The sequence below is a fragment of the Saccopteryx bilineata genome, chromosome 8 (assembly GCF_036850765.1).
Source record: "Saccopteryx bilineata isolate mSacBil1 chromosome 8, mSacBil1_pri_phased_curated, whole genome shotgun sequence".
NCBI classification, from domain to species: Eukaryota; Metazoa; Chordata; class Mammalia; order Chiroptera; family Emballonuridae; genus Saccopteryx; species Saccopteryx bilineata.
Window position 1 is genome coordinate 67,135,639 of NC_089497.1, and position 25,249 is coordinate 67,160,887.

General features: G+C 43.4%; 2 protein-coding genes across 4 annotated transcripts in view; both read right to left on the reverse strand.

The window, feature by feature from the left end:
* Positions 1-6,441, reverse strand: part of KNG1 (kininogen 1) — a 30,590-nt gene extending 24,149 nt beyond the window's left edge. For 2 of the 3 annotated variants that reach the window (XM_066241730.1, XM_066241729.1), the window contains exons 1-2: positions 6,068-6,438; positions 850-960 (exon numbers count right to left, since the gene is read on the reverse strand). In XM_066241730.1, coding sequence (XP_066097827.1) covers positions 850-960; positions 6,068-6,262 — 306 coding nt within the window. In that variant the 5' untranslated portion in view covers positions 6,263-6,438. Of the gene's footprint in view, positions 1-849; positions 961-6,067 lie in introns of all 3 variants that reach the window. The other variant, XM_066241728.1, reaches the window with a different exon arrangement.
* Positions 6,442-12,929: 6,488 nt separating this feature from the next.
* On the reverse strand, positions 12,930-24,730 carry HRG (histidine rich glycoprotein). The gene is made up of 7 exons (XM_066241082.1): positions 24,446-24,730; positions 22,626-22,742; positions 21,506-21,596; positions 19,476-19,642; positions 17,620-17,700; positions 15,754-15,855; positions 12,930-13,835 (listed from the first exon to the last, which is right to left on the reverse strand). The coding sequence occupies exons 1-7, from the start codon at positions 24,635-24,637 to the stop codon at positions 12,993-12,995; spliced, it is 1,593 nt and encodes a 530-aa protein (XP_066097179.1). The 5' UTR covers positions 24,638-24,730; the 3' UTR covers positions 12,930-12,992.
* Between the last annotated feature and the right edge of the window lie 519 nt (positions 24,731-25,249).

A 25,249-nucleotide genomic window follows, 5' to 3' on the forward strand; every position in this document is an offset into this window, starting at 1 on the left:
GAATGTTCTTTGGCCTAATCATTATTATTTACAATCCACTGATATTCCTGAGACGTCGGGAGGAGAGGCAGTATAAAACGGTGAGGTTTTAAAGTAGTTTTATGTTTGGAGCACCAGGAATACCTCTTTTTCACCAAGATGGACACAATGCCCTAGAGCTGGCTGCTAAACTCCCCTCTGGACTCGGAGTTCAACGTCAGTGTTTAACTGCACACAGGACGCTGGTGTTCGGCACTGAAGAGGCGAGCCCGTGTACTGTGGAGAGAGTGGCTTGCTTCCTGGAGGACACCGTCTGCGGTCTCCTTCAGTTAAGGCCAAACAACCAGCTGGGGTCTGGCATACATCTGTTAGGCATTTGGTTGAGATAGTCATTGTTATTAAAACAAGGTCCTTTGACTGTGTTTCCTTTCATCCTCCAACAAGTAAATGAGCTCAATTTGATTTCCTTTTACAAGGGAGCCCAAAGGTTCAAAGCGGTCAGCCAGCTGGAGGCAGAGCAGGATTCAAACTCAGGTCTATGCAAATAAAGCACCCATGGTCTTCCCTACCAGCCTTGATCTTAGCCCAAATATCCATCTGTTGACTCTCTGGGACCTGGCCAATAAGTCCTGATTGGTCGTAAGAGTGCCCTCCTCATCGGAGGGCTCTCTCCACATTTAATGACTGGCCTCTCCATGCCCTTTCTGTCAGTACAAGAACACAGACATCAAGCATTTGACTTTCCTACACATTTGAGGGCTTAGTGCGCCCCTCACAAACAGGCTCAGCAGCACCCAGCATCCCAGCACTAGTGGAATAATCTTGCAGTCGCGACAGAACAAACTGGAAGCTCCAGAACATCACACTTACGGCATGTTCAGCTTCCTTGTAGTCACAATCCTGCCAGGTTTTGTCACTTTGAGCAGGACAGTCACCCTCCTTGACTTCGTACACGGCGGTATAAAATGTGCCCAGGTCATCCTGAAAAAACAGTAACCAAAGATATGTAGGATTCATTGAACTGAAGCAACAGCAAACCATTTTAGTGGGATCTGGTGCAATTTGAATATTTGATACTGATTTAATTCAACAAGAACAAAACATTTATTAAAAATACTGGAAGTTAAAAATACTTAGAAAAATGTTCATAATGTAATTTATAAATATACATTCTTTAGCTTATAAAGGTTAGTATCCATAGTATTAGCCTATTTTTGTAGAAACCAACTTATATGTAGATACATGATTTTAAAAGTCTGGAAAGTTATGCAGCAAAGCTGTTAAAGGTTAAGATGTTTGTCTCTCAGTGGTGAGTACATAGGTGTGTTTTATGCTCTTATTTAAACAAACATTCTTCAATTGCCTAAGTATTTTTTAAAACAAACATATATTACTTTTTTTTTTTTTTTGTATTTTTCTGAAGTGAGAAGCAGGGAGGCAGAGAGACAGACTCCTCCATGCATCCGACCAGGATCCACCAGGTATACTCACTGGGGGTGGGGGGGCGATACTCTGCCCGTCAGGGGTGTTGCTCCATTGTAACCGGAGTCATTCTAGCACCTGAGGTGAAGGCCATGGAGCCATCCTCAGCACCCAGGCCAACTTTGCTCCAATGGAGCCTTGACTGCAGGAGGGGAAGAGAGAGACAGAGAGGAAGGAGAGGGGAAAGGGTGGAGAAGCAGATGGGCGCTTCTCCCGTGTGCTCTGGCCGGGAATCGACCCTGGAACTACCACACACCAGGCTGGTGCTCTACCACTGAGCCAACCAGCCAGGACCTAACATATATTACTTTTACAATTACAAAGCAAACAAACAAGAGGACAAAATGTTAACAATTATCTTTAGATGGTGAGATTAGTTATGGGTAATTTTAATATTTTTATTTGTTTTGTTTTCTATTTTTTCTAGTGTGGCATAAAATAATAAATAAAACTTTTAAAGTTAAAAGGTTCTGAGTTAGATGAGCTTTCAGATGCAAAATTCTGGCATGTTGGAGCAGCAAGGGACCTGAGAGGTGAGATTGTCCAGTCCCTTGCTTTGCAGGTGAGAGTAGAGAGGCTCAAGTAAATAGAGCAGAGCTCAGGCAGCCTCCCACTTTGGAAAGGCAAAGCCAGCCCAGGTCCCAGGTCTCCTGAGTTGGGGCCAGAGCTCTCTCATGGCTTGCATGTGTCAGAATATTTGCATCTGGGAAGTCTCAGCTTTTAATAAAGCAGTAGGTGGTGGTGATATGCATAGCAAAGCAAAGGGTAATAATATAGACATTTTATTTTATTATTTATTTATTTATTTATTTAAGTGAGAGGAGGGGAGGTAGAGAGACAGACTCCCACATACACCCAGGCAGGGATCACCCAGCAACCCCATCTAGGACCAATGCTCGAGTACCAAGCTATTTTTAGCACCTGAGGCTGACATGCTCAGACTAATCAAGCTATCCTCAATGCCCAGGGCCACACTTGAACCATTGAGCCACCAGCTGCAGGAGTGGAAAAGAGAGAGAAGAGAGAAAGGGAGGGGGAAAGAAGCAGATGATCTGTTTTCCTGTGAGCCCTGACTGGGAATCAAACCTAGGATGTACATACACCAGGCTGACACCACTGGCCAAGACCTGTATGGACATTTTAGGACAAAAACCCCACATTTGCCACAGAAGTTAGCCAGTGAAGACAACAGCAATAAAACATTGCTGAGGGCACTAGAACTCACATGACTTCACTAGTTTGTAAAACAGAATGGCTTAATTTTTCTTTCAGGAAAAAAGAAAAAAAATGTTCACTGGTCTTTTTCCTTTAATCTCATCATGTCAAATAACTGGATTTTTTTTTTTTTAATTTTTTTTTTTGTATTTTTCCAAAGTTGGAAACAGGGAGGCAGTCAGACAGACTCCCGCATGCGCCTGACCGGGATCCACCCGGCATGCCCACCAAGGGGAGATGCTCTGCCCATCTGGGGTGTTACTCTGTTGCAACCAGAGCCGTTCTAGCACCTGAGGCAGAGGCCATAGCCATCCTCGGTGCCCGGGCCAACTTTGCTCCAGTGGAGCCTTGGCTGCGGGAGGGGAAGAGAGAGATAAAGAGGAAGGAGAGGGGGAGGGGTGGAGAAGCAGATGGGCGCTTCTCCTGTGTGCCCTGGCTGGAAATCAAACCCAGGACTTCTGCACACCAGGCTGACGCTCTACCACTGAGCCAACCGGCCAAGGCCAGGGATTTTTTTTCTTTTATCAAAGTAAACAATCACAGAGAATTGAAATTCATTTAAATAAACTATTGAAAGTCTATCTCTTTATTTTTTACTTTGGTTCTTTTTTTTTAATTAAGTGAGAAGAGGAGTGGCAGAAAGTCCTACTCTTGCATGCGCCCCCACCGGGATCCACCCACAAGTCCCCTAAGGAAGGGGATTATCTGCCCATTTGGGGCATTGCTCCAACTTTAGCTCCTGAGGTTGAGGCCACAGAGCCATCCTCACTGAGGATGCACCAACTTGCTGGAACCAGTAGAGCAGGGGTCAGGAACCTTTTTGGCTGAGAGAGCCATGAACGCCACATATTTTAAAATGTAATTCCATGAGAGCCATGTAACGACCCGACCCATGTACGTTATGCATTATCCAATAAAAATTTGGTGTTGTCCCAGAGGACAGCTGTGATTGGCTCTAGCCACCAGCAACCATGAACATGAGCGGTAGGAAATGAATGAATTGTAATACATGAGAATGTTTTATATTTTTAACGTTATTATTTTTTTATTAAAGATTTGTCTGTGAGCCAGATGCAGTCATCAAAAGAGCCACATCTGGCTCGTGAGCCATAGGTTCCCGACCCCTGCAGTAGAGCTATGGTTGTGGGAGAGGGGAAGAGAGAGAAGAGTGGGAGGGGAAGGGAAGGGTAGAAAGAATCAGATGATCACCTCTCCTGTGTGCCCTGACCAGGATCGAACCTGGACATTCACATGCTGTGCCAATGCTCTGCCCCTGAGCCAAATAGCCAGGGCCCATAGTCACCATTCTTTATGTGCTTATCTGATTTGTTGGACTTTTCATTTCACGAATCTGTTTGTTGTTGGGTTTTTTTGTTTTTTTTTTTGCATTTTTCTGAAGCTGGAAACAGGGAGAGACAGTCAGACAGACTCCCGCATGCGCCCGACTGGGATCCACCCGGCACGCCCACCATGGGGCTACGCTCTGCCCACCAGGGGGCGATGCTCTGCCCCTCCAGGGCGTCGCCATGTTGCGACCAGAGCCACTGTAGCGCCTGAGGCAGAGGCCACAGAGCCATCCCCAGCGCCCGGGCCATCTTTGCTCCAATGGAGCCTTGGCTGCAGGAGGGGAAGAGAGAGACAGAGAGGAAGGCGCGGCGGAGGGGTGGAGAAGTAAATGTGCGCTTCTCCTGTGTGCCCTGGCCGGGAATCGAACCCGGGTTCTCTGTTGTTGGTTTTTAATTAGGGTAACGAGGGTTCCTAGGGGGAAGAAGCTGAACCGCTGTCACTGTCATTGTTACCAGTTAAGCTAATGCTGCCACTTCCGGCTCTTTACAGGCCTCTCCATTTCAGAGTCACCTTTTTATGTTCTGCCCTACCTGATTCCTCCTCATTATCATCTGAATGCAGATCTTTCATTACAGATCTCAAAGGACCTGTTGCCTGTCTGGGACTGTGTGAAGCTGGAGCTGGAACTGGAGCTGGAACTGGCAGGACTGAGTTCTACAGATCTGGGCTCCAGCGGAGGGAAGGCAGCCCAGAGCGGCTGGAGCCACACCGGGAGAGACTTGCCCTGGGGCCCCAGGGAGAGGGCTGCAGGGACCGCTGCCAAGGCCCCCTCCGGCCCGGAGCCACACCGGGAGAGACTGGTCCTGGGGCCCCAGGGAGGGGGCTGCAGGGACCGCTGCCAAGGCCCCCTCCGGCCCGGAGCCACCCCGGGAGAGACTGGTCCTGGGGCCCCAGGGAGAGGGCTGCAGGGACCGCTGCCAAGGCCCCCTCCGGAGAGTCCTTCCAGACTCCACCCATAGACGCCACCCCTTTGGGGTCTGAAAGTTTGTATTTCTTGGATTTGCACATCCTATCAGGATTTCAACCTGAGAGTATTAATCAGTGATAAAAGTATTCAAAACCAACCAGAACATTGCTGTTACCCCTTGATGCATTTAGCCATAGGGACTTCATGGCAGATATTTTGTCTAATGCAGTAGAACCATGTTAATCTCATTTCTGACTCCTCTTAGACACACCCCACTGCCATTCACTCACCTTAGCTTTATTGAGGTATAATTGACAAATTGTGTATATAAGATATACCATAAGGTGATTTGATATATATATATACACATTGTGAAATGGTTTCTACAAATATGCTAATTAACACATTATCACCTCACATAATTACCTGTTTTGTGTGTGTGGTAACACTTTTTAGCATTCAAATATACAATACAGTATTATTAGCTCCAATCACCACGCTGTTCATTAGATCGTCACGACCTCTTCATCTTGTCACTGAAAGTATATAGCCTTCCAGCACCTCCGTTTCCTCCACCCCGCAGCCCTGTAGCCTTCCAGCACCTCCGTTTCCTCCACCCCGCAGGCCCTGGCAGCCACCATTCTACTTCCTGCTTCTATTGAGCTTGACTAGTTTAGATCCCACATATAACTGAGATTACACAGTATTTGTTAGATATAGTGCCTTAAGCACGCCCTCCCATTTGACATCTGGAGGTCTTTATAGTTTAGTTTAGGGCCGTTCATCCAGTAAATTTTCTTGCTACAGCCTGAGTGAGTTTCTGGATTCTCCCACTCCGCATAATCCCTTTTAAATGACTCCATCTACCTTTCTTTCATTTCCCGGTAGCACACCTCTCCTCAGATCACCCAGGAAGCCAACCTTGGTGGCCTAAGTAAGGACAAGGCATACCCTGCCCTACACCCCCAGCCCAGTGAGTGGGGTTGGTCTTTTCTAAGAGTTGTAAGCTTCTACCTTTCATAATTTGTTCTTTGGTGATTAGTGTGTGTGCGTGCGTGTGTGTGTGTGTGTGTGTCCCAGATTCTGAGTTACAGTACAAACCCCAAATGACCTCAAGGTTAAACACAGCTCACTCACCGTCTTGTTGACTTCAGTTATGCGATACAAAACAAACTGGTTGCCACTTGTGAGTCTACTGTTAAATCTCTTCAGTCCTATGTCCACAGCCTTAAATACATCCTCATCATTGCAGTCGATTTGTTGCGAGTAGAGCTCCTGGGTTAAACTTGGTAGCAGCCTGGAGCAAAGGAGAAGGATGGCAATTAACTTCATGATTAAACAGTCTCTTTCTGGGAGTTTCACCCAGAATTGGGAGCTAAGGTGGAGGCTGATGTTAACTCTCTTCAGCCTCTTATCTTCTCTATCTCTTCTCTCTCTGCTTTAGCACTTCAGGGCCCTGCTTGGATTCCTGCTGCCATCCTCTATTTGCCTTATTATAAAAGGACAGAGGGTCTGCTGGGTTATTCAAGCACATCTCAGGTTGGTACAACATTGGGGCCGTTGACCTGCTTGTTTGCATTTGGGAAGCATGTGGGAGCACAGAGCACATTTCCAGGAAATTGCACAACATTGTGCAGTAAATCAAAGTAGTATCTAATAAAGGAGGAGAAAAAAAACACCAACAACTTGTTATTCCCTTCCCCAGATGACTTTCCCAAAGTCATTCATGAAAGTCACTACAGGTGATAATAATGCAACCATGTGCAGACACCTTTCAATCAAATTTCTTTGCACACCTGAGGAGCCCATCCATGCACAGGGACATAGTGAATACAGGGAATCCCACACCAGAACATTGGCACAACTAAAAATAAGAAATGAGCATCCTATCTGATCTCTGGCCCAGCCAGCCTCTCTCCACTCACTTGGATTAGTTGTAGAAAGGGCAGAGGAGACAGGGGAGAAGACTAAGGAGAGATGGGTTGAGTGAAGCTTGCTTACCCAGTCCTTGTTTCTGGTTTGGTGGACATTATGGGAGTCTTTCATTCACCAAGCCTAGGTGATCTTTCTGATAAAGTTAGACTATTCAAAGAAGGGAGGTCTAAGGGTATGATAAGATGTGGGCTTGCCCTTCCTAAATATTTGCTTTCAAGTCTTTTGTGTGTGTGTGTGTATGTTTGTGACAGAGACAGACAGACAGAGGAACAGATAGGGACAGATAGACAGGAAGGGAGAGAGATGAGAAACATCAATTTTTTGTTGTGGCATCTTAGTTGTTTGTTGATTGTTTTCTCATATGTGCCTTGACCAGAGGGGCTACAGCAGATCGAGTATCCCCTCGCTCAAGCCAGCAACCTTTTGGGCTCAAGCCAACGACCATGGGTCATGTCTATGATCTCATGCTGTAGCAAGTAACCCTGCGCTCAAGGTGGATGAGCCCACACTCAATCCGGCAACCTCGGGGTTTTGAACCTGGGTCCTCTGCGTCCCAGTCCAGTGTTCTATCCACTGTGCCACTGTCTGGTCATGCTTGCTTTCAATTCTTACACTCTTTTTCCCCAAAATAATGTTTGAGTTTTTTGTTGTTGTTGATATGGTCTCTAAGTTGGCAATTCAGTCTCCCTGAGAGCCCCTGGTAAAGAGGGGTCAATGGCGGCTGGATGATGGCTTTGTAGCTGAGTGGCAGGAACATGAGCTTGTCAGTAAGTTTAACCCTTGGCCCTGGCCAGTTGGCTCAATGAGAGAGCATCAGCCTGGCGTGTGGAAGTCCCAGGTTTGATTCCTGGTCAGAGCACATAGGAAAAGTACCAATATGCTTCTTCACCCCTTCCTCTCTACTTCTCTCTCTCTCTCTCTCTCTCTCTCTCTCTCTCTCTCTCTCTCTCCCTCTCCCTCTCCCTCTCCCTCTCCCTCTCCCTCTCCCTCTCCCTCTCCCTCCTGCAGCCATGGCTCGATTAGAGTGAGTTGGCCCTAGGCTCTGAGGATGGCTCCATGTCCTCCAACTTAGGTGCTAAAAAATGGCTCCAGTTGCAATGGAACAAGGGACCCAGATGGGCAGAGCATCACCCCCTAGTGGGCTTTCCCAGTGGATTGGTTGGGGTGCATGCAAGAGTCTGTCTCTGCCTCCCTTCTTCTCACTAAATAAAATAGAAATAGAAATAAAATAAAATAAAAGTAAGTCTAATCTTGATTCCACTCCAGCTCTTCTACTTAATTGCTACGTGATCCCGAGGAAGTTAGGGTCATATAGCCTTTCTGAGACTCAATTCCCTCATCTGGAAAAGTGAAAAATCTCAGTATCTTAATAAGGTTTCTTGAGTAAATGAGATAATATATGTGCAGGGCCTGGTTATTAGTTTTTTTTGTTTTTGTTTTTAATAGGGAGAGAGAGAGAGAGAGAGAGAAAGAGGGGGAGGAGCAGGAAGCATCAACTCTCATATGTGCCTTGACTGGGCAAGCCTAGGTTTTCAAACTGGTGACCTCAGCATTCTAGGTAGACACTTTCACACCATGGGTCAGGGCTTTTTTTTTTTTTTTTTTTTTTTTTTTCATTTTTCTGAAGCTGGAAACAGGGAGAGACAGTCAGACAGACTCCCGCATGCGCCCGACCGGGATCCACCCGGCACGCCCACCAGGGGCGAAGCTCTGCCCATCCTGGGTGTCGCCATGTTGCGACCAGAGCCACTCTAGCGCCTGAGGCAGAGGCCACAGAGCCATCCCCAGCGCCCGGGCCATCTTTGCTCCAATGGAGCCTTGGCTGCGGGAGGGGAAGAGAAAGACAGAGAGGAAAGCGTGGCGGAGGGGTGGAGAAGCAAATGGGCGCTTCTCCTGTGTGCCCTGGCCGGGAATTGAACTTGGGTCCTCCGCACGCTAGGCCAACGCTCTACCGCTGAGCCAAGCTTTTTTTTTTTTTTTTAAATTGAGAGCAAGGGAAGCAGAGAGACAGACTCCCACATGCACCCTGAGTGGGATCCACCTGGCAAGCCCCTTATGAGGTGATGCTCTGCCCATCTGGGGCCATTGCTCCATTGCTCTGCAACTGGGCTATTTTTAATGCCTGAGGCCAAGGCCACAGAGCCACCTTCAGCACTCAAGGCCAACTCGAGCCAGTTGAGCCATGACTGTGGGAGACGGAGAGAGAGATAGAGAGCAAAAAAGAAAGAGAGAAGAGGGGTGGAGAAGCAGGTGGTCACTTCTCCTGTGTGCCACCATTGGAATCAAACCTAAGACATTCACATACTGGGCTGATGCTCTACCACTGAGCAAACCAGCCAGGGCTCTAATTAGTTCTTATAAATTATTCTAATATTAGGGTGGATTAGGGTGGGATGGTTAAGAATTCCTGACTTACTGAAGCAATTTCAGGTATGTGGTGATGTCAGAAGGTAGATTCTAGTGTGTGTGACAGGAAGGGGGTGTGTCAGAGAGGATGTAGGAAATAAAACTAAAGATGAAACAGACTTAGGTAAGTTCCTGTAATGGGAAAAAAGAGGGACCTGCAAAGCTGAAGTGGGGGAGTAAGGAGATGACTGATGTGCGTGGTCCAGGAAGAGTTGGAGAGGAGCACAAGGCTGATCAGGGTGAGTGTTTCAAGTGAAGACTCAGAAACAGAACTTGACAGTGTATACAGGCAGTAAAATAAATGGGAAAGCATGTGACTTTGGAAGAGGCTGATCTTGGTTCTAATCCCAGTCCCACAATTTACAGACTATAACAAGCATTAAACATTTATATACTTTTTAGTTACCATGTAACAACAACAAAAAAATCTAGAAGAAGAGCAATAAACACTATATTGTCTAAAACCTCTAGCACAATGTAAGCTCCCTAGAATAGGGTTTGTTGCTTAATCCATTATTCACCTGCAGCAAGTGGGTTTGCATATTACGATGCATTTCGTTGAAGTGAATGAGAACACTCAATCCTATGTTTTCCAGGTTATATTTTCAGTAACACAAGCAATATTTGTGAAAGTACTTTATAAATTATAAAACACGACTCAAATGCTTCTGTGAGTTATTAAGCGATGTATTTTTCGGTCTCCCTGGCTTTCACCTTTCTTTACTCCCTCTCCAAGCAGCCACCTCTGTGAGTCTGCAGAGCAGACATCCAGCTGGTGCCACCGTAGCTGCTGGTGGCTGGTGGCTGTTCTGACTGGTTGTCGTAACTGCTATTTGGTCAGATACAACAATACTGATAAAACAAACTGGTGTTGTATCTGCTGCTGGTCAGTGCTGATGTCATGTTGGTTACTAAATATATAGTTCACAAAAATCAAGGGATATTTTATCGCTTCATATTCATTTTGAAAATATCCTCTAATTTTCGTGAGCAATATTTTTTGGTATCATCCTATGGCTCCAGGAAATGAAGTCTAGCTGTACTCTAGGAAGGAAAGGGAAACATCGTGTTTTTTGTTTGTTTGTTTGTTTAGAGAAGAAAGAGGAGGTCCAAAGAGGTTTAATAACTTCCTTAGGATCTTATAGGCAATAAATTGTAAGACTGGGACTAGAACCCAGATGGTCCTTCTCCAAAGTTACATTCTGCCTGAATACACTGCCAAGTTCTATTTTCTTTCCAGTTTTATTAAGAAATAATTGACATACATTATTATGTAAGTTTGAGGTATACAGCAAGATGCTTTGATTTAGGTATATTTTGAAATGATTACCACAATAGGGTTAGTTGACATTAATTGTCTCATATAAATACAATAAAAAGAAAAAAAGTTTCTCCTCGTAATGATAACTCTCAGGATCTACTCAACACTTTCTTGTATACCTTACAGTGGCGCTATAGTTACCATGCTGTAAATTAGGTTCCTAGTCCTGACTTATCTTAAGGCTGGAAGTTTGTATCTTTTGACCACCCTCCCCCAACTCTTGTTTCCGAGTCTGAGTCTTCACTTGAAACTCGCACCATAATCAGCCTTGTGCTCCTCTCCACCCGTCCTGGGACCTAGCAGGACCAGCTGTCAGCCACCCACTCCCGCTCCGCCCCCGCCTCAGCTTCTCCGTCTTGTTGCTCTCCCTCCCAGCCTGGGAGCTGACTCAGGTCTGTCTCACCCTTCCTTTCTTTCCTTTCTCTCCCTTCCCCGATTAGAATCTACTTTCTGCCATCACCGCACACCTAACACTAGCAGGGGTCGTCAAACTTTTTATAAAAACCGCCCACTTTTGCAGTGCTGGTCAACCTGGTCCCTACCGTGCAACCAAACAGCGCCGCGATTGGCCCATCATGAAAGCTGGAACGCCCACTAGTGGGCGGTAGGGACCAGGTCTACCAGCACTGCAAAAGTGGGCGGTTTTTATAAGAAGTTTGACGACCCCTGAAAGTCTTATTAGCTTATGTCTAAATGTTTGAACCTGATTTGGGAGGAAGGGAAAAGAAAGAGAATTCAAGTGTGGAAAAAGAGCCCCTTGGCACCAGAAATGAATAAAGAAAACTTTCTGAGACTAGAAAGCTCCTCGCCTGGGTGGAAGGTGTGAGAAGAACAGAAGCATCTTGGGGTCTGGAAGCAGAGGACACCTCTGCCCTGCTTTCTGAATGTGTAGTCTGAGGACAGCAAGATCTCAGGGAGAGAAGACACACATGGAATCTCTTGGCAGTCCTATTCATTGGTACAGAGACTCTGGTAATTCCAGTTTGATACTGAAGTAAAAGTTAAACTAGACCAAAGAGTTATGTGAACAGGGTAGTAAGCATCCCTCAGCAGGGGACACTGGTGGACCAATGATGAAGAATCAGACCACCTTCTCATGTCCAACACCCAATTACCTTGGACTATGTGAGTCTTGAACTGTGGCACAAACTTTGTGTGGGGAGCAGCAGAGTGAGGGAACTCCAAGAAAGACTGAGGTTTTCTACTAGCCCAGTAGGATGGCAACTTAAAATAGAAATTAATATATTCTGAAAATAAAGTGATATTTCTGGTGCACTTGAATTTATTATGCTCGGCCTGACCTGTAGTGGCGCAGTGGATAAAGCATCGACCTGGAAATGCTGAGGTCGCCGGTTCGAAACCCTGGGCTTGCCTGGTCAAGGCACATATGGGAGTTGATGCTTCCAGCTCCTCCTCCCTCCTCTCTCTCTGTTTCTCTCTCTCCCTCTCTCTCTCTCCTCTCTAAAAATGAATAAATAAACTTTAAAAAAAATCAAGGAATTTATTATGCTCATGATTCACACCTGTAAACTTTTTGTTTTTTGCAAATTATAGCCTGAGCTTTGTTTGCTTTATAATTAAATTAGAACTTATTTCTCCAAAAGAAAATTTAGAAGACTAGAAGTAAGAAGTAGGAGAGAATTTGGATCACTTTTTTTTTTTTTTTCTTTTTCATTTTTCTGAAGCTGGAAACAGGGAGAGACAGTCAGACAGACTCCCGCATGCGCCCGACCGGGATCCACCCGGCACGCCCACCAGGGGCACGCTCTGCCCACCAGGGGGCGATGCCCTGCCCCTCCTGGGCGTCGCCATGTTGCGACCAGAGCCACTCTAGCGCCTGAGGCAGAGGCCACAGAGCCATCCCCAGCGCCCGGGCCATCTTTGCTCCAATGGAGCCTTGGCTGCAGGAGGGGAAGAGAGAGACAGAGAGGAAAGCGCGGCGGAGGGTGGAGAAGCAAATGGGCGCTTCTCCTGTGTGCCCTGGCCGGGAATCGAACCCGGGTCCTCCGCACGCTAGGCCGATGCTCTACCGCTGAGCCAACTGGCCAGGGCGGATCACTTTTATAAGAGGAATCCTTTATATGATAAAACATAACTTCCTGGTACAACCAGCTACAGCATAAGTACTAATGGAGAAATGATGCTAGAATTAAAAAAAGTGAGGTTCAGGAAATAAAGAAATTCTGAGGATTTGTCTTAAGTGGTATAGTAGCCAGCGAGAGAACTAACTTCTGACTTGTGACCCAGATTTTTCCTCTTCTCTCCATTTGTCTCACACAAATCATGCCATCTCCTCCCCACTCACGTTGTCCTATCCTGAATATGAAAGTACATTTAAAATAACTTGAAAATTTGCATTTATTACTGGTTACATTTTATTTAGACTTTTAATTCAAAACATTACTCATTTTTCAAGGAATTCAGATTTTCTTTTGGAAATATATATGTAAGAAACTTTGATAGTTGTGAAAACTCAATCTTGATTATCCCTGGACATGATCCAGAGGCTATTTGAGGGAAGGGCTGAATTTTGGGCTTTTGAGGATTGTGATTTGGTAATGAGAAGCTTGGGAAATTGGCTTCAGGAAGAGGAAGAACTTCACCTTTCTTTAATGGAGGAAATCGGTACACATGCCCAATTTGTTTCCATTTGAAGGGTCCTTTACTTAGACCTCTATCTTCTGAATGCCTAGGTGGTGAGCCATGGCCCCAATGATGTTGATCTTGGGGACCTTGGCTATAGGGTGGTGGGTCACAGGGTCCATGGTCATAAAAATTATGGCCATGGGGGAGGTGTCTATGAGGATGATGCCCATGTTGATGGTGCCCGCGGGAATGGTGCCCATGAAGATGGTGCCCATGGGAATGGTGCCCATGAAGATGGTGCCTATGGGGATGGTGTCTATGAGGACGGTGCCCATGAGGATGTTGTCCATAGTGATGGTGTTCACTGGAACTATGATTATGAGGGGGTGAATGGGTTTCATTGGTGCCAATACTGAGGTGATGTCGTTTTAAAGAAGGTAATAGTGGAGGAGCTTCTGCCTGAAGTGGTGGTTGGTCTGAGTGATTTTTGTCTTCTAGAGCAAGTGGGCATCCAAGTTTATGTGGCTTGTGGGAATGGTGGTAATCTCTGGACCTATTGTGCTTAAATGGAGGCTTGCCAGCAGGAGAATGCTCATGCCCACCAGGGTGGAGAAGGTGGCCCAGATGGCGTTGTACATCATTGATGTGTTCATGTTCCTGGTAAAGAACACAAAAAAGTATATCATATAAAATAAAAAATAAATTAAATGTTTAACTTAATTTAGATGAATGGCTCCCATATTTTGAATTCTACAAATAAATTTTATTTATTTATTTTTAGTGAGTGAGAGAGAGACAGACAGGAAGAAAAAGAGAGGAGAAGAATCAACTCAGAGTTGTGGCACTTTAGATATTCACTATGGCTTCTCATATGTGCCTTGACTGGGGCTTTCAGCTAAGCTAGTGACCCCTTGCTCAAGCCAGCAACCTTTGGCTAACGCCAGTGACCTTGAGCTACAAGCCAGTGACCTTTGGGCTCAAGTAAGGGACCGTGGGATTATGCTGATGATCTCACACTCAAGCTGGTGATCCTGCACTCAAGCCAGCACCCTTGGGGTTTTCAAACTGGGACCTCAGCATCTCAGGTCGATGCTCCATCCACTGTGCCACTATTGGCCAGCCCTTGGTATCCTACTTTTAAAATTCATGTGTGGAGCCTGACTGACGGTGGCACAGTGGATAGAGCATCAACCTAGGATGCTGAGGTTCCAGGTTCAAAACCCCAAAGTCACCAGCTTGAGCACAGGGTCACTGGCTTGAGAGTGAGATCATTGGCATTAGTCCATGGTCGCTGGCTTGAGCAAGGGGTCACTGGCTCGGCAAGAGCCCCTTGGTCAAGGCATGTATGAGAAGCAATCAATGAACAACTAAAGTGCTGCAACTACGAGTTGATGCTTCTCATCTCTTGCCCTTCCTGTCTCTCTCTCTCTCTCTCCTCTGGCAAAAAAAAAAAAAAAAAAAAGTAGTATACTAGAAAAGGGTTCTCAAATTTTTATCTAGCCAGGTTGGCATTTAAAATACAAACAGGTCCTGGTCAGTGGCTCAGTGGATAGAGCATTGGCCCAGTGTATGGATGTCCTGGATTTGATCCCTAGTCAGGGCACACATGAGAGGTGACCATCTGTTTCTCTCTTTCTTCCTCTCCTTCTCCCTCTCCATCTCCCTCGCCCTCTCCCCCTTCTCTCACTCTTCTCCTCCTGCAGCCAGTGGCTTGATGGAGTGTTGGCCCCAGGCACTGAGGATAACTCAGTTGGTCTGAGTGTGTCAGCTTCAGGCCCCAATGGAGATTGCAGGATGGATTCTATCGGGGCACATACAGGAGTTTATCTCCCCACCTCTCACTTAAAAAGAAATACAAACTAAAACTGTAATCTACCACCATCATTTCACAATAAGAATAATATTTTGATAACATTCAGAAAGATATTCTCAAAGTAAAGGATGATTCTTTAAATAAAATATTATATCATGAAAAACTTATCTTTATTTTTCTTATTTCAACATAAGTGGTAGAATTATATTATAGAATGATACTCATCTGTAGTCCAACATTTGAAAACCTAGTGCTTTATAACTTAGGCACTCAACAGAGTTCTGAGACTCTATGATATAAACATCTCTTACTCGTAAAGGATGGATGAGCACTTCTTCACCCTTCTTACTCAGATTCAAAAAAAAAATCTATGCGACCATGTTCATGGTGACAAACCTGCTCACCTTTTTAGGTTTGGCACCTGGATATTTTCATTATTTTCAAGATTTTTTGCTGATATAAAAAATATTGTGAAGGCTATTTGTGTGTAGAGCAAATGTTTCTACACGCAGATAGTCTCATAAAATACTATATATTTTGTATCTTATTTTATATAATAAATTTGAAGCAAATTTATTCTCCTTAGATTCTGTGCCTAATAATAAAACTTGGATTACTAAATCTCAGCACTGGAGTCCTAAATACAAGGGCCATTCCCTAATTAATTAAAGGTTGATTAAATTGGTCATGAATTTATTTTTATGACAAATCTTACACCTTATTCTGGCACTGCTCACAACAAAGACTGCTTAGGGAACCCACCTTAAGGTTGAAGACTTCACAGTTTACGACAACGTCTTTTGGAGTTTCCATGTCAGAGTTTCCTACATCATAAGACAAATCTAATCTGCAGAATCCAAAAACCTATAAATAAGAGAGAAGCCTGTTAGTGTGTGTATTTGTGTGTTAGGTGTGTAGGTGGTGTGAAGGTGCCCAGCTATAATTGTGAACTTTCAGACATTCTGGAAAGGAAGGAGAGCCCTAGAAGAATCAGGGTAATATTATCAATTATCTCCATCAGTTATTTAACAATATCTCCCAGTCAACACTGGGAAAAGTACAGATTCCAAAGGTTTTCATTACAAATTGCTGTACTTCTCTTCCATGACTAGTCACTAGCATTGGGGCTTTCCCAATGGGAGTTGTAAGGAATATTATGTCTTTGATGCCTTGACTTTAGGCCAGCCCTTCTGCATGGAAGACCTAAATTGCCTGTGCCTAGAAAGAATAAAAAGTGGTGAAGATAAGAGATTTGTACAACTTGAATGGGTTCTTTGGTGGAAAGCATTGGATAGGAAGAAGCCAGTTATAAAATGGGTTTGCACAAACCCTGTCAAAGTGACCGTATGCTGGCCCTACTCTAAGTTCAGAGGCTACAACCGACTGGAACCCCTCTGCCTCAAAGATCCCTGAACCCAGCTGTCAAAGTTCCAAGATGAAAACTCTTTTTTTTTTTTCAAAGAGACTGTTAATCATTGAAATTCTGAGTCCAGTTTTGAAGTCAGAGAGATCTATGTTAATCTTGGCTTCGTCATTTACTAGTTGTGTGAGGTTCAGGTAAGTTGTAAAATTTCTGAAACTCAGACTTTGTTTGTAAAATGGGTACAATATTATTTGCCCACAGGCTATGAGAGGGCTTAATTAAATGAGGTAATTCTGAAAAAACCCACTTGGCACTGAGCTCCTCTTCTCCGGCCTCCATGGTTTTGCACTGGGTTTGGATTACCCACACCAAGACAGTTAAGGGTCTGTTGGGGATGGGAGTGGGGGAGGTGGGTGTCTTTTCTGGTGGCCACTAAGCAGAATTCTCAACCTATTTCAGATTGAAAAGTTGAGCAGCCAGGAAATAATGAATATTCCCTCTCTTCTGGCCCCAGAGAATATCAGAAGATGACCATTAAAATCCTGTGTCCTAACACTTTCTAGCCAAGTGTTATTGGGTGAGTATTTAAACTTCTAGGCCCTTCTTTCCCAGGGAAATGGAAACAGACACTTGTTTCTCCTCAATGGGATCATCACAGGGCTCCAACAAGGCAATAATATATGTGGAAGTGTTTTGTAAATACTTATTTTGTAAAGTTACTATGCAAATGCCATGTATCATTCATAGTATCTTCCTGCAGATACATGCATATCAATTTATAAGCAATTAAGGGGAAAATCCGACTGGACTGAGCACCAAAACAGATTCTAACCTCAGCTTGGTTGTGAACATTGGGCAAGACCCTTACTTTGCTGAACCCATTACCTCCCATTTGTCAGATGGGGTCACTATGAGGAGTAAAGAAGATGAAGTGAATGAAAGTGCCCGTGACTGTAGATTCTTAATAAATTCTAGTTATTATTTTTAGCTTAAGCTTTTAATCCTTATGAGTATTTTAAAAAAACAGTTTAAGTTTAGGTATATATCATGTATATTCATAAAATGATATTTTCACGATTCACTTAATTCTCTGTGCCTCAGTTTCCCCATATATAAATCAGGGATAAAAATAGTTATCTAGTTCATATGGTAGTGGTGGGGGGTAATAGGTTAACATATATGTAAAGCCTTTAGAAGGGCATCTGGCACATAGTAAGCAGTCTCTGAACATTACCTAGTATTTCACAGACATCTATTATACTCACATTATGGTGCCTGGGAAAATGGTTACTGGAGCAATTCCTCACAGAGAAGTCCACATAGTAGTTGGTTCTTTCCCCTCCTCTCTAGACAAATAGGATCAAAGCAGTTTCAGGAACATTAAGAAAAGGTCAGTAGATACCTACTATCTAATATACCGTAAAGGCACTATGAGGATTCACGACCATCTGTATGTGCCATTTTTCTTACTGTCTCTGCCTTTTAAAAATTTATCACATAAGTGATAAGGTGCATACTATTTCATTGAAAAGGTTCAGACAATATAGACATAATCAAGTATAGTATGAAAAGTCATCCTTCCTGTACTCTAGCCTCTTCTCAGAGGTACTATCATCCTTTGATGTGTTTTACCTTCTAGTCTTCTCCTAAATATGTTGTGAATACACACAAATATCTAATCATTTAATAAAAAGTGGCTCATAGTCTAAGTATTGTTCTATAACTTGCTTTTTCTCTTAGCAATATATCTTGAAATTCTTTCCAATGCACATAGATCCAAAACATTCCTTTTCGTAATTGCATTGTATCCATTCCGTTGCTTATATGTACCATAATCTATTTTACATTGTGTTTTCAAAATACAAGACAATATCAATGAGACACTCTACAAGACCACTCTGGGTGGGAAGCACTTGGGTCCCTGAACCGGAAGGAAGAATTGTCTAACTCCAGTCAGACCACTGGGTGTGGTGAGGTAGTTGCTCTGAGCCTGTTTTCCATCAGAATACAAGGAGGTTAGAACCAGATGCTTTTCATGACTCACACAGCCCTAATATGCTCTTCTATCTTTTGCTCTTTTTTGTTTGGGTTTCCCCTCCTTTCTGGTAGATATCACACTCTTCACAACTCTAAAAAATAAGAAACTGCAGTTGGGCAGTTCTGTGGTATCTGCTGCCTGTCTCTTTTGGCTGTAGCAAGGGCCTCAAAAAAGTGGTTGGTATTTATCTTACTCTGGCTTATTTCACTAAGCATAATACCTTCCAGGTGTCCCCAAACTATGGCCCACTGGCCGCATGCGTCCACCCTGAGGCCATTTATCTGGCTCCCGCCGCACTTCCGGAAGGGGCACCTCTTTCACTGGTAGTCAGTGAGAGGAGCACTGTATGTGGCAGCCCTCCAATGGTCTGAAGGACAGTGAACTGGCCCTCTGTGTAAAAAGTTTAGGGACCCCTGTTAGGCCCATTCATGTTGTTGCAAATGATAAGTGATAGAGTTGCAGGCAGGGGCCATGTCACCTTCCTCCTTTAAGTAGATGAAGGGACATTGACAAACTAGACATTCCAGATCACCTTTTCCCTGGCATCTTACATAAATCACTGAAAACTACATTTTTCCTTAATGACTACCAGCCCCACCCTCGAATTCCCTATTTAACCCGACCTGTTAGAGAACCTGTTGCTGGCCTCCGCCTTAAGAGTCAGCCCAGCAGATGACCTCCTAATAAACTTTTCTTAACCTGAACTCAGGTGTCCTCCTTCAGCTGACCTTACAATAAGATTTAATTATTTTTTTAAGGGTGAGTAATATTGCATTGTATATATGCACCACATCATCTTCTTTTTCTATAATCTTCTGTCAGACACTTAGGTTGTTTCCATATCTTGACTATTATAAATAATGCTGCAACAAACTTAAGGATGCAGATATCCTTTTAAATTTGTGTACAACTGCAACTAATATAATATTGAATTTAGTTAACTATAACTGAAAAAATTTAAATTATAGTAATAGAAAGCGGCTGGCTGAGTGAGGCCAGTAGAATGAGTCAGTCCTAGTACATTTGTACCTGCAAGGTTGGAACTTAGGCCCTCAGACTCTAACTGGACATATGTGAACTCACCACTCTTGCAACTCTCTCCACTTGGTCCACTCTGAAAGAAGCAAAAGTATCATTCTTCTCTTTGTATTTCTCAAGGGCTTTCTCTGCTTCTTTTCTGTAGAGCTCAGTATCCTCAAAGAAATCGGAGAGTACGGGGCTGTCCTTAATGTTGGCCAGTGCAGAAAAGACTGGAGAAAGAAGATGGCGGCTTTATGGTTACTGGGTTGAAGACAGCAGTGTCAATGCTGGGGCTTAATACATATAAGCATAGCGGCAAGAATAACAGTAGCTCCTATTTTACAGATGGGAAAATTGAGAATTGACGAGGCTAAGAGATTGCTTTCAGCAAATTAGCCACTCAGCAGCAGAGCTAAACTTAAACCTAGATCCTTCTGATGCTCAAGTCTCTGTTGTGACCTTATTCATGATGCTCCACTCACGTCATTCATCAACTGCTAATATTTTAATGAACTCTTCCTAGTTCTGCCAGGATGGAGAACATCACTGAGGTTAAGTTTTGCTCAGAGAGAGAAGATACAGCTCAATCTTCTTTAAGGCAACCTCCTGAAGGAGTGGCCTGGCTGTTGAATTTTTATATATTGAGTCATGTTAAGATTTGCTATTTTTAAAAGGATTCTGTGACAATTCTTTTTGAAGAAGTAAATAAAAAGAACGTGGAATTTAGAGTCAACACTGGTAGAGTAGGATTATGTTCACCACATTGTGGTTGAGTTCCTGAGGCCAAGTCATTGAACCTCAGTTATTCTAACTCTAAAATAGAAAGTATCATACTTTTCATAGTTTTGTTCTGGGATTAAATAAGATGACATTTGTATAACTGCTTTATAAACTGTATTGTTATTATTTTTTTGACAAAGACAGAGAGAGTTAGAGAGAGAGAGACTGATAGGGACAGACAGACAGGAAAGGAGAGAGACAAGAAGCATCAATTCTTCATTGCTGCCTGACCAGGTAGTGGCGCAGTGGATAGAGCATCAGACTGGGATACGGAAGGACCCAGGTTCAAGACCTCGAGGTCGCCAGCTTGAGCGCGGGTTTATCTGGTTTGAGCAAAAGCTCACCAGCTTGGACCCAAGGTCCCTGAAAGCCAAGGGGTTACTTGGTTTGTTGAAGGCCCGTGGTCAAGGCACATACGAGAAGGCAATCAATGAACAACTAAGGTGTCGCAATGAAAAACTGATGATTGATGCTTCTCATCTCTCCATTCCTGTCTGTCCCTATCTATCCCTCTCTCTGTCTCTGTTAAAAAAAAAAAATCTTCATTGCTGCATCTTAGTTGTTCATTGATTGCTCTTCTCATATGTGCCTTGACTGGGGGGGGGGGCTACAGCAGAGCAAGTGACCCCTTGCTCAAGCCAGTGACTTTGGGCTCAAGCCAGCAACCTTGGGGTCATGTCTATGATTCCACGCTCAAGACAGCAACCCCACGCTCAAGCCGATGAGCCCGCGCTCAAGTCGGCGACCTCAGGGTTTTGAATCTGGGTCTTCAACATCCAATACAATGCTCTATTCACTGCACAACATTGCCTAGTTAGGTGTAAACTGTATTATTGTCACATAACTTTTAGATATTGAAGTCAATACTTACTGAGTGCTAAGTACTTTGGAAGTGTACTACATAGAGCATCTTATGTAATTCTAACAAAGACCCAAAGAGCTAATACTATTATTAACTTTATTTTACAAATGAAGAATGCTTAAAGAGATTAAGTAACTTGCCCTCAAGACCATGTAACTAGTAAAGGGATTCAAATTCAAGCAAATCTGACCCTAGAGCCCATGTTCTCTACAATGATACTATATTGCCTTGTGTAGATTTCTGTTTTTATATATTGAATTTCTTAAAATAAAAGCACAGAAATAACAGAGGAAACCCCTCTTGCTTCTCTTCTCAAGAGAGAAATAATCAAGTTCATGAGGGTAGGGACCATTTTTGATATGTACATCATAGTGTTATATGTTAAATAGTACTGTATGATTGCATTTTATATTAATCTAGAATTAAGTAGCATATTAACAGATTACCATACCAGAGCTGGTGGTGCAGTTGAAGTAATTTATTCTGAGATCCTGAAATTCACTCAAACATGTTGTAGCTATTACCTTACACTGTCCAATCACCTGTAAGAAAGAGGAGTTTGTCATTGCTACTGCTTCTTTCAGGTTGAATATGGAGAAACAAAAAATTGCTACAACATACCCTATTATCACTTTAAAATTTATGTGTGATTTCTCTCAAGAAATCCTCTTTCAAAACCTATATTTTCTTACTCTGATTCTCTGTGTTAGATGCTCTATAGACATCCAAAACCCCCATGAGAACCAGATCATGAGAGGAACTGTTTAAACAGATCATGGCCATATTGCAAACACTTTCCAGGGGTAAAAATGCTAAAATTTCTAGATATGTAAATGTCTTATTTTCTGGAACTGACATCTTAGATCTGTGCTTTTTCATCTCTATGTTTTTCTCCTGTGGCAGAGAGCCTGGGATCTGAGTACCCATGTGCAATGTGCTGAACAAGACCCCATTCCTCATGGTAATTGCAGCTAATCCACTTGACCATTTCTGGTTATGAGACTTCTCTCCACTTGAGAAGAGAAGAGGGTTTTCCTCTGTTATTGCTGAACTTTTCTTTTAAGAAGAAATTCAACAGAAATCTACACAAGGCCATGTTCTCTATCATTGTAGAGAACATGGGCTCTATGGTCAGATTTGCTTGAATTTGAATCCCTTTACTAATTGCATGGTCTATTCTATTCTTCATAGAATACAATACAAGTTCATAGGTTCCTAGACACATAGACTGTCAGGGCCAGAAAGGATCTTAGAATCTATCTACTCCAAACTCCTGTTACTTTGTAGCTGAGGAAATGGAAGTCTAGCAACATAAGGTGATTTGCCCAAGGTCTCATAGCTGGTCATGCTACCCCAATGGACCAGAAGCCCTGCTGACTTATCTTGAACTGGGTTCCTAAGTATAGCTCTCCAGAGAATACTATTCAAGATCAACATAATCTTCATGAGTCAAAAGGTAGAAACTGATGTTCCTCTTCTGCTGTAGTAGCCTAGGCACATAGCTATCCCGAGTAAGCAGAGAAGACAGAAGTCAGGAATGGTATGAAGAGAATGGTGCCTTGTATACTTACTATATCAGATGGGCGTCTAGAAATAACTGGCTCACAATCATCCCAGTGTTTCCTTGATTGAACTGGACAGTCAGATTCTTTCACATCTAAGACTAAATAATACACAGCTGTGGATTCCTGAGAAATTCCAAGAAAGCAACAGGTGAGTAGCATGTGGGAACCCATGCTTTCAGTAGAAGCCATCTCTTGATTTCTTAAACAGAATTCCTGCTCCTTTCCAAATTATTGCAGATGTCTACCTTTGTGTCACTTCATCTATTTATTTAAATAAATAGCTTGAAAAAATTACTTCCAGATGTTCTTTTTATTGGCCATGTTATTGCTTCTGCCCATGAGCTTTAAAAAACAATTACTAGACAGCAGTATTGGCTTGGGTGAAGGTGTGGAAGGGTAAATCTAGAATTATAAGTGATGACAGCAACTTCACGAACTCTGATCTATGCAATTGTGTCCTCTCACCCAGCTCTATTTCTGAACTTAGACTTCTTGCTTTAATTTCAACTTCCACAGACCTAACCACTCTCTTCTACAAACCAGCTGTCCTTCTCACCTTATCTTGTCTTTTGTCAGTGACACTGTTAATTTTTTATTGCCTTAGTTTTGGGCTTAAAAAATATGATATCAACTTTGATTTTTTTCCTATGCTTTTGCTGTCCAGTCATCAGGCTTCCCATGGTCTTTTCTTTGAAATGGTTCATTGCCCTAAATCCCACTATCTGGGTCTGATCTTCATTTCCTCATTCCTGAGCATGTAAAATAGCTTTCTCGTTCATGTACACATTATCTGCAACCATCTCCCCAGACACACTCTGCCTCCTACCCCCTACCTAACCTTTACACTACCATTCAGAGGTAGCACTGGGCCAATTTGTCCTGTGTCCTATAATGTGGCAGAAAGCCTGGAGTGGGACTAGTAGTCATAGACTTGTTGGTTGAATCCTAAATCCTTGCACTCGTTCTCTGCAACCTTATAGTGCCTCCACACCTAATGTTTTAACATGTATAAAGTTATCTGCTTGTCCTGTGTCCATTATCTGACCTCCCTGATTTTAGTGGTTCTCCCAAAGGGTAGGTTATTCTGGGGAGAGGAGTCAGAGAGGGAGGCCTCCCTTCATAATCTCTATCAAGTCCTCAAATCTACTCCAAGTAAGCATAGATCTAAGTGAAGGCAGTAGGCTTGCATTGCATCAAGATAAACCTACATTCTCTCTTCCAGTCTGGCTGGCTGTGCCAAATCTTACTCAGCACTTCTGGAATACCCCTGCTTATGTTTAATTACTCCCTGTCACCCTCATTCCTGATTTCTTACCCACATAGAGGCAACAGTCCTGGAATTTTCCTGGAATAATTTTAATCCAGGCCATCTTCCTGTTAAAATCCTGCTTATTTGGGGGGGAGCCTTCTTTCATTAAATCACAATAGATCTTCTTTCACTAGATTGCTCTAGCATCTATACCACTCACTTGGTCACTTAAATATACCTTACACAATTTGTCTATGTGTGTGTGTGAGCTGATTATTATTTCCTTGAGGGCAAGGCCCTCAGTTCATTCTAACTTTTCTTTTATAGTACTTAGCATTTTACTGGACTCAGCAGCAGTGCTTATAAGTGTTCACAGACTGATTCATAGGTAAGGATGTACAAATAACAAACGTTAGTTTGAAAAGAGTAAGAATAATCTAGAGCAGCAGCAGAAATTTAACAGTAAACCCTGACCAAAGCCATTCCATTGTGCAAAGCAGTAGGCTTAGGGGCTAGAGTCACATTCGCCCACGATGCACCATTTTCCAACTCAGCTCTGCCATTGGTAGTTCCTCACCGCTTTGTCCAAGTGGGCATCAACGACCCGCAGCAACTGGAAAAGGTAGCCGTTCAGACGTCCTTTATTGATCAGGTCTAGCGCTTTCCCTGCCAGGGGCTCGGTAGCATTGCAGCCTATGGGGCTCACAGCACAGGAATACTGCAGCGTGGTCACAAGGATGGGAAGCAGAGCTGCAGCGAATGCCTTCATTGTGTTAAAATGTGAAAACCAGCCCTTGCTATGGTGTACCACAGCAGAGGATTTTCTACAGACTTTTAAACACACACTCACATGCACACACACACAGACTATTGATTAAACAGTTTTTTATACATTTTTGTTATGTAACTGATTGGAGATGTTCACCTTGACCTCTAGTTGAAATGTCTGTCAACATGCTGTAAATGATTAATGGGTCCCGGGGACAGAAAGTTGAGACATGCCTCTGGTGAGTGGGTAAAATTGTGATCAGCACAAATCTGGATATTTCTAGTAAGTACCAGACCCAAAGTGTGTTTTTCAACATAAGTGCTTTCTCTTTGGTGTGGAGGTTAGGGATAGAAGTCATTTTCCCCCATTGCCTGCCTGTCTCAGACAGAAATTGCCACTATCAGTCCCATCTTTGGATGATAGCACTAGAAGTCTTTAGTAGAAAGCACCTGTATTACTTAAGGGAGGTGTTAAACAGTTAACACCACAAAGGAACTGAGTTCAGGTAGAATAGAATAATTAAGAGGCTGTTGCTTTAGAGTAAGATCTGAATTGTTGTTGAATGTTTACCCACAACCTCTATTTTTGAGGGATATTACTAAAAGCCATATA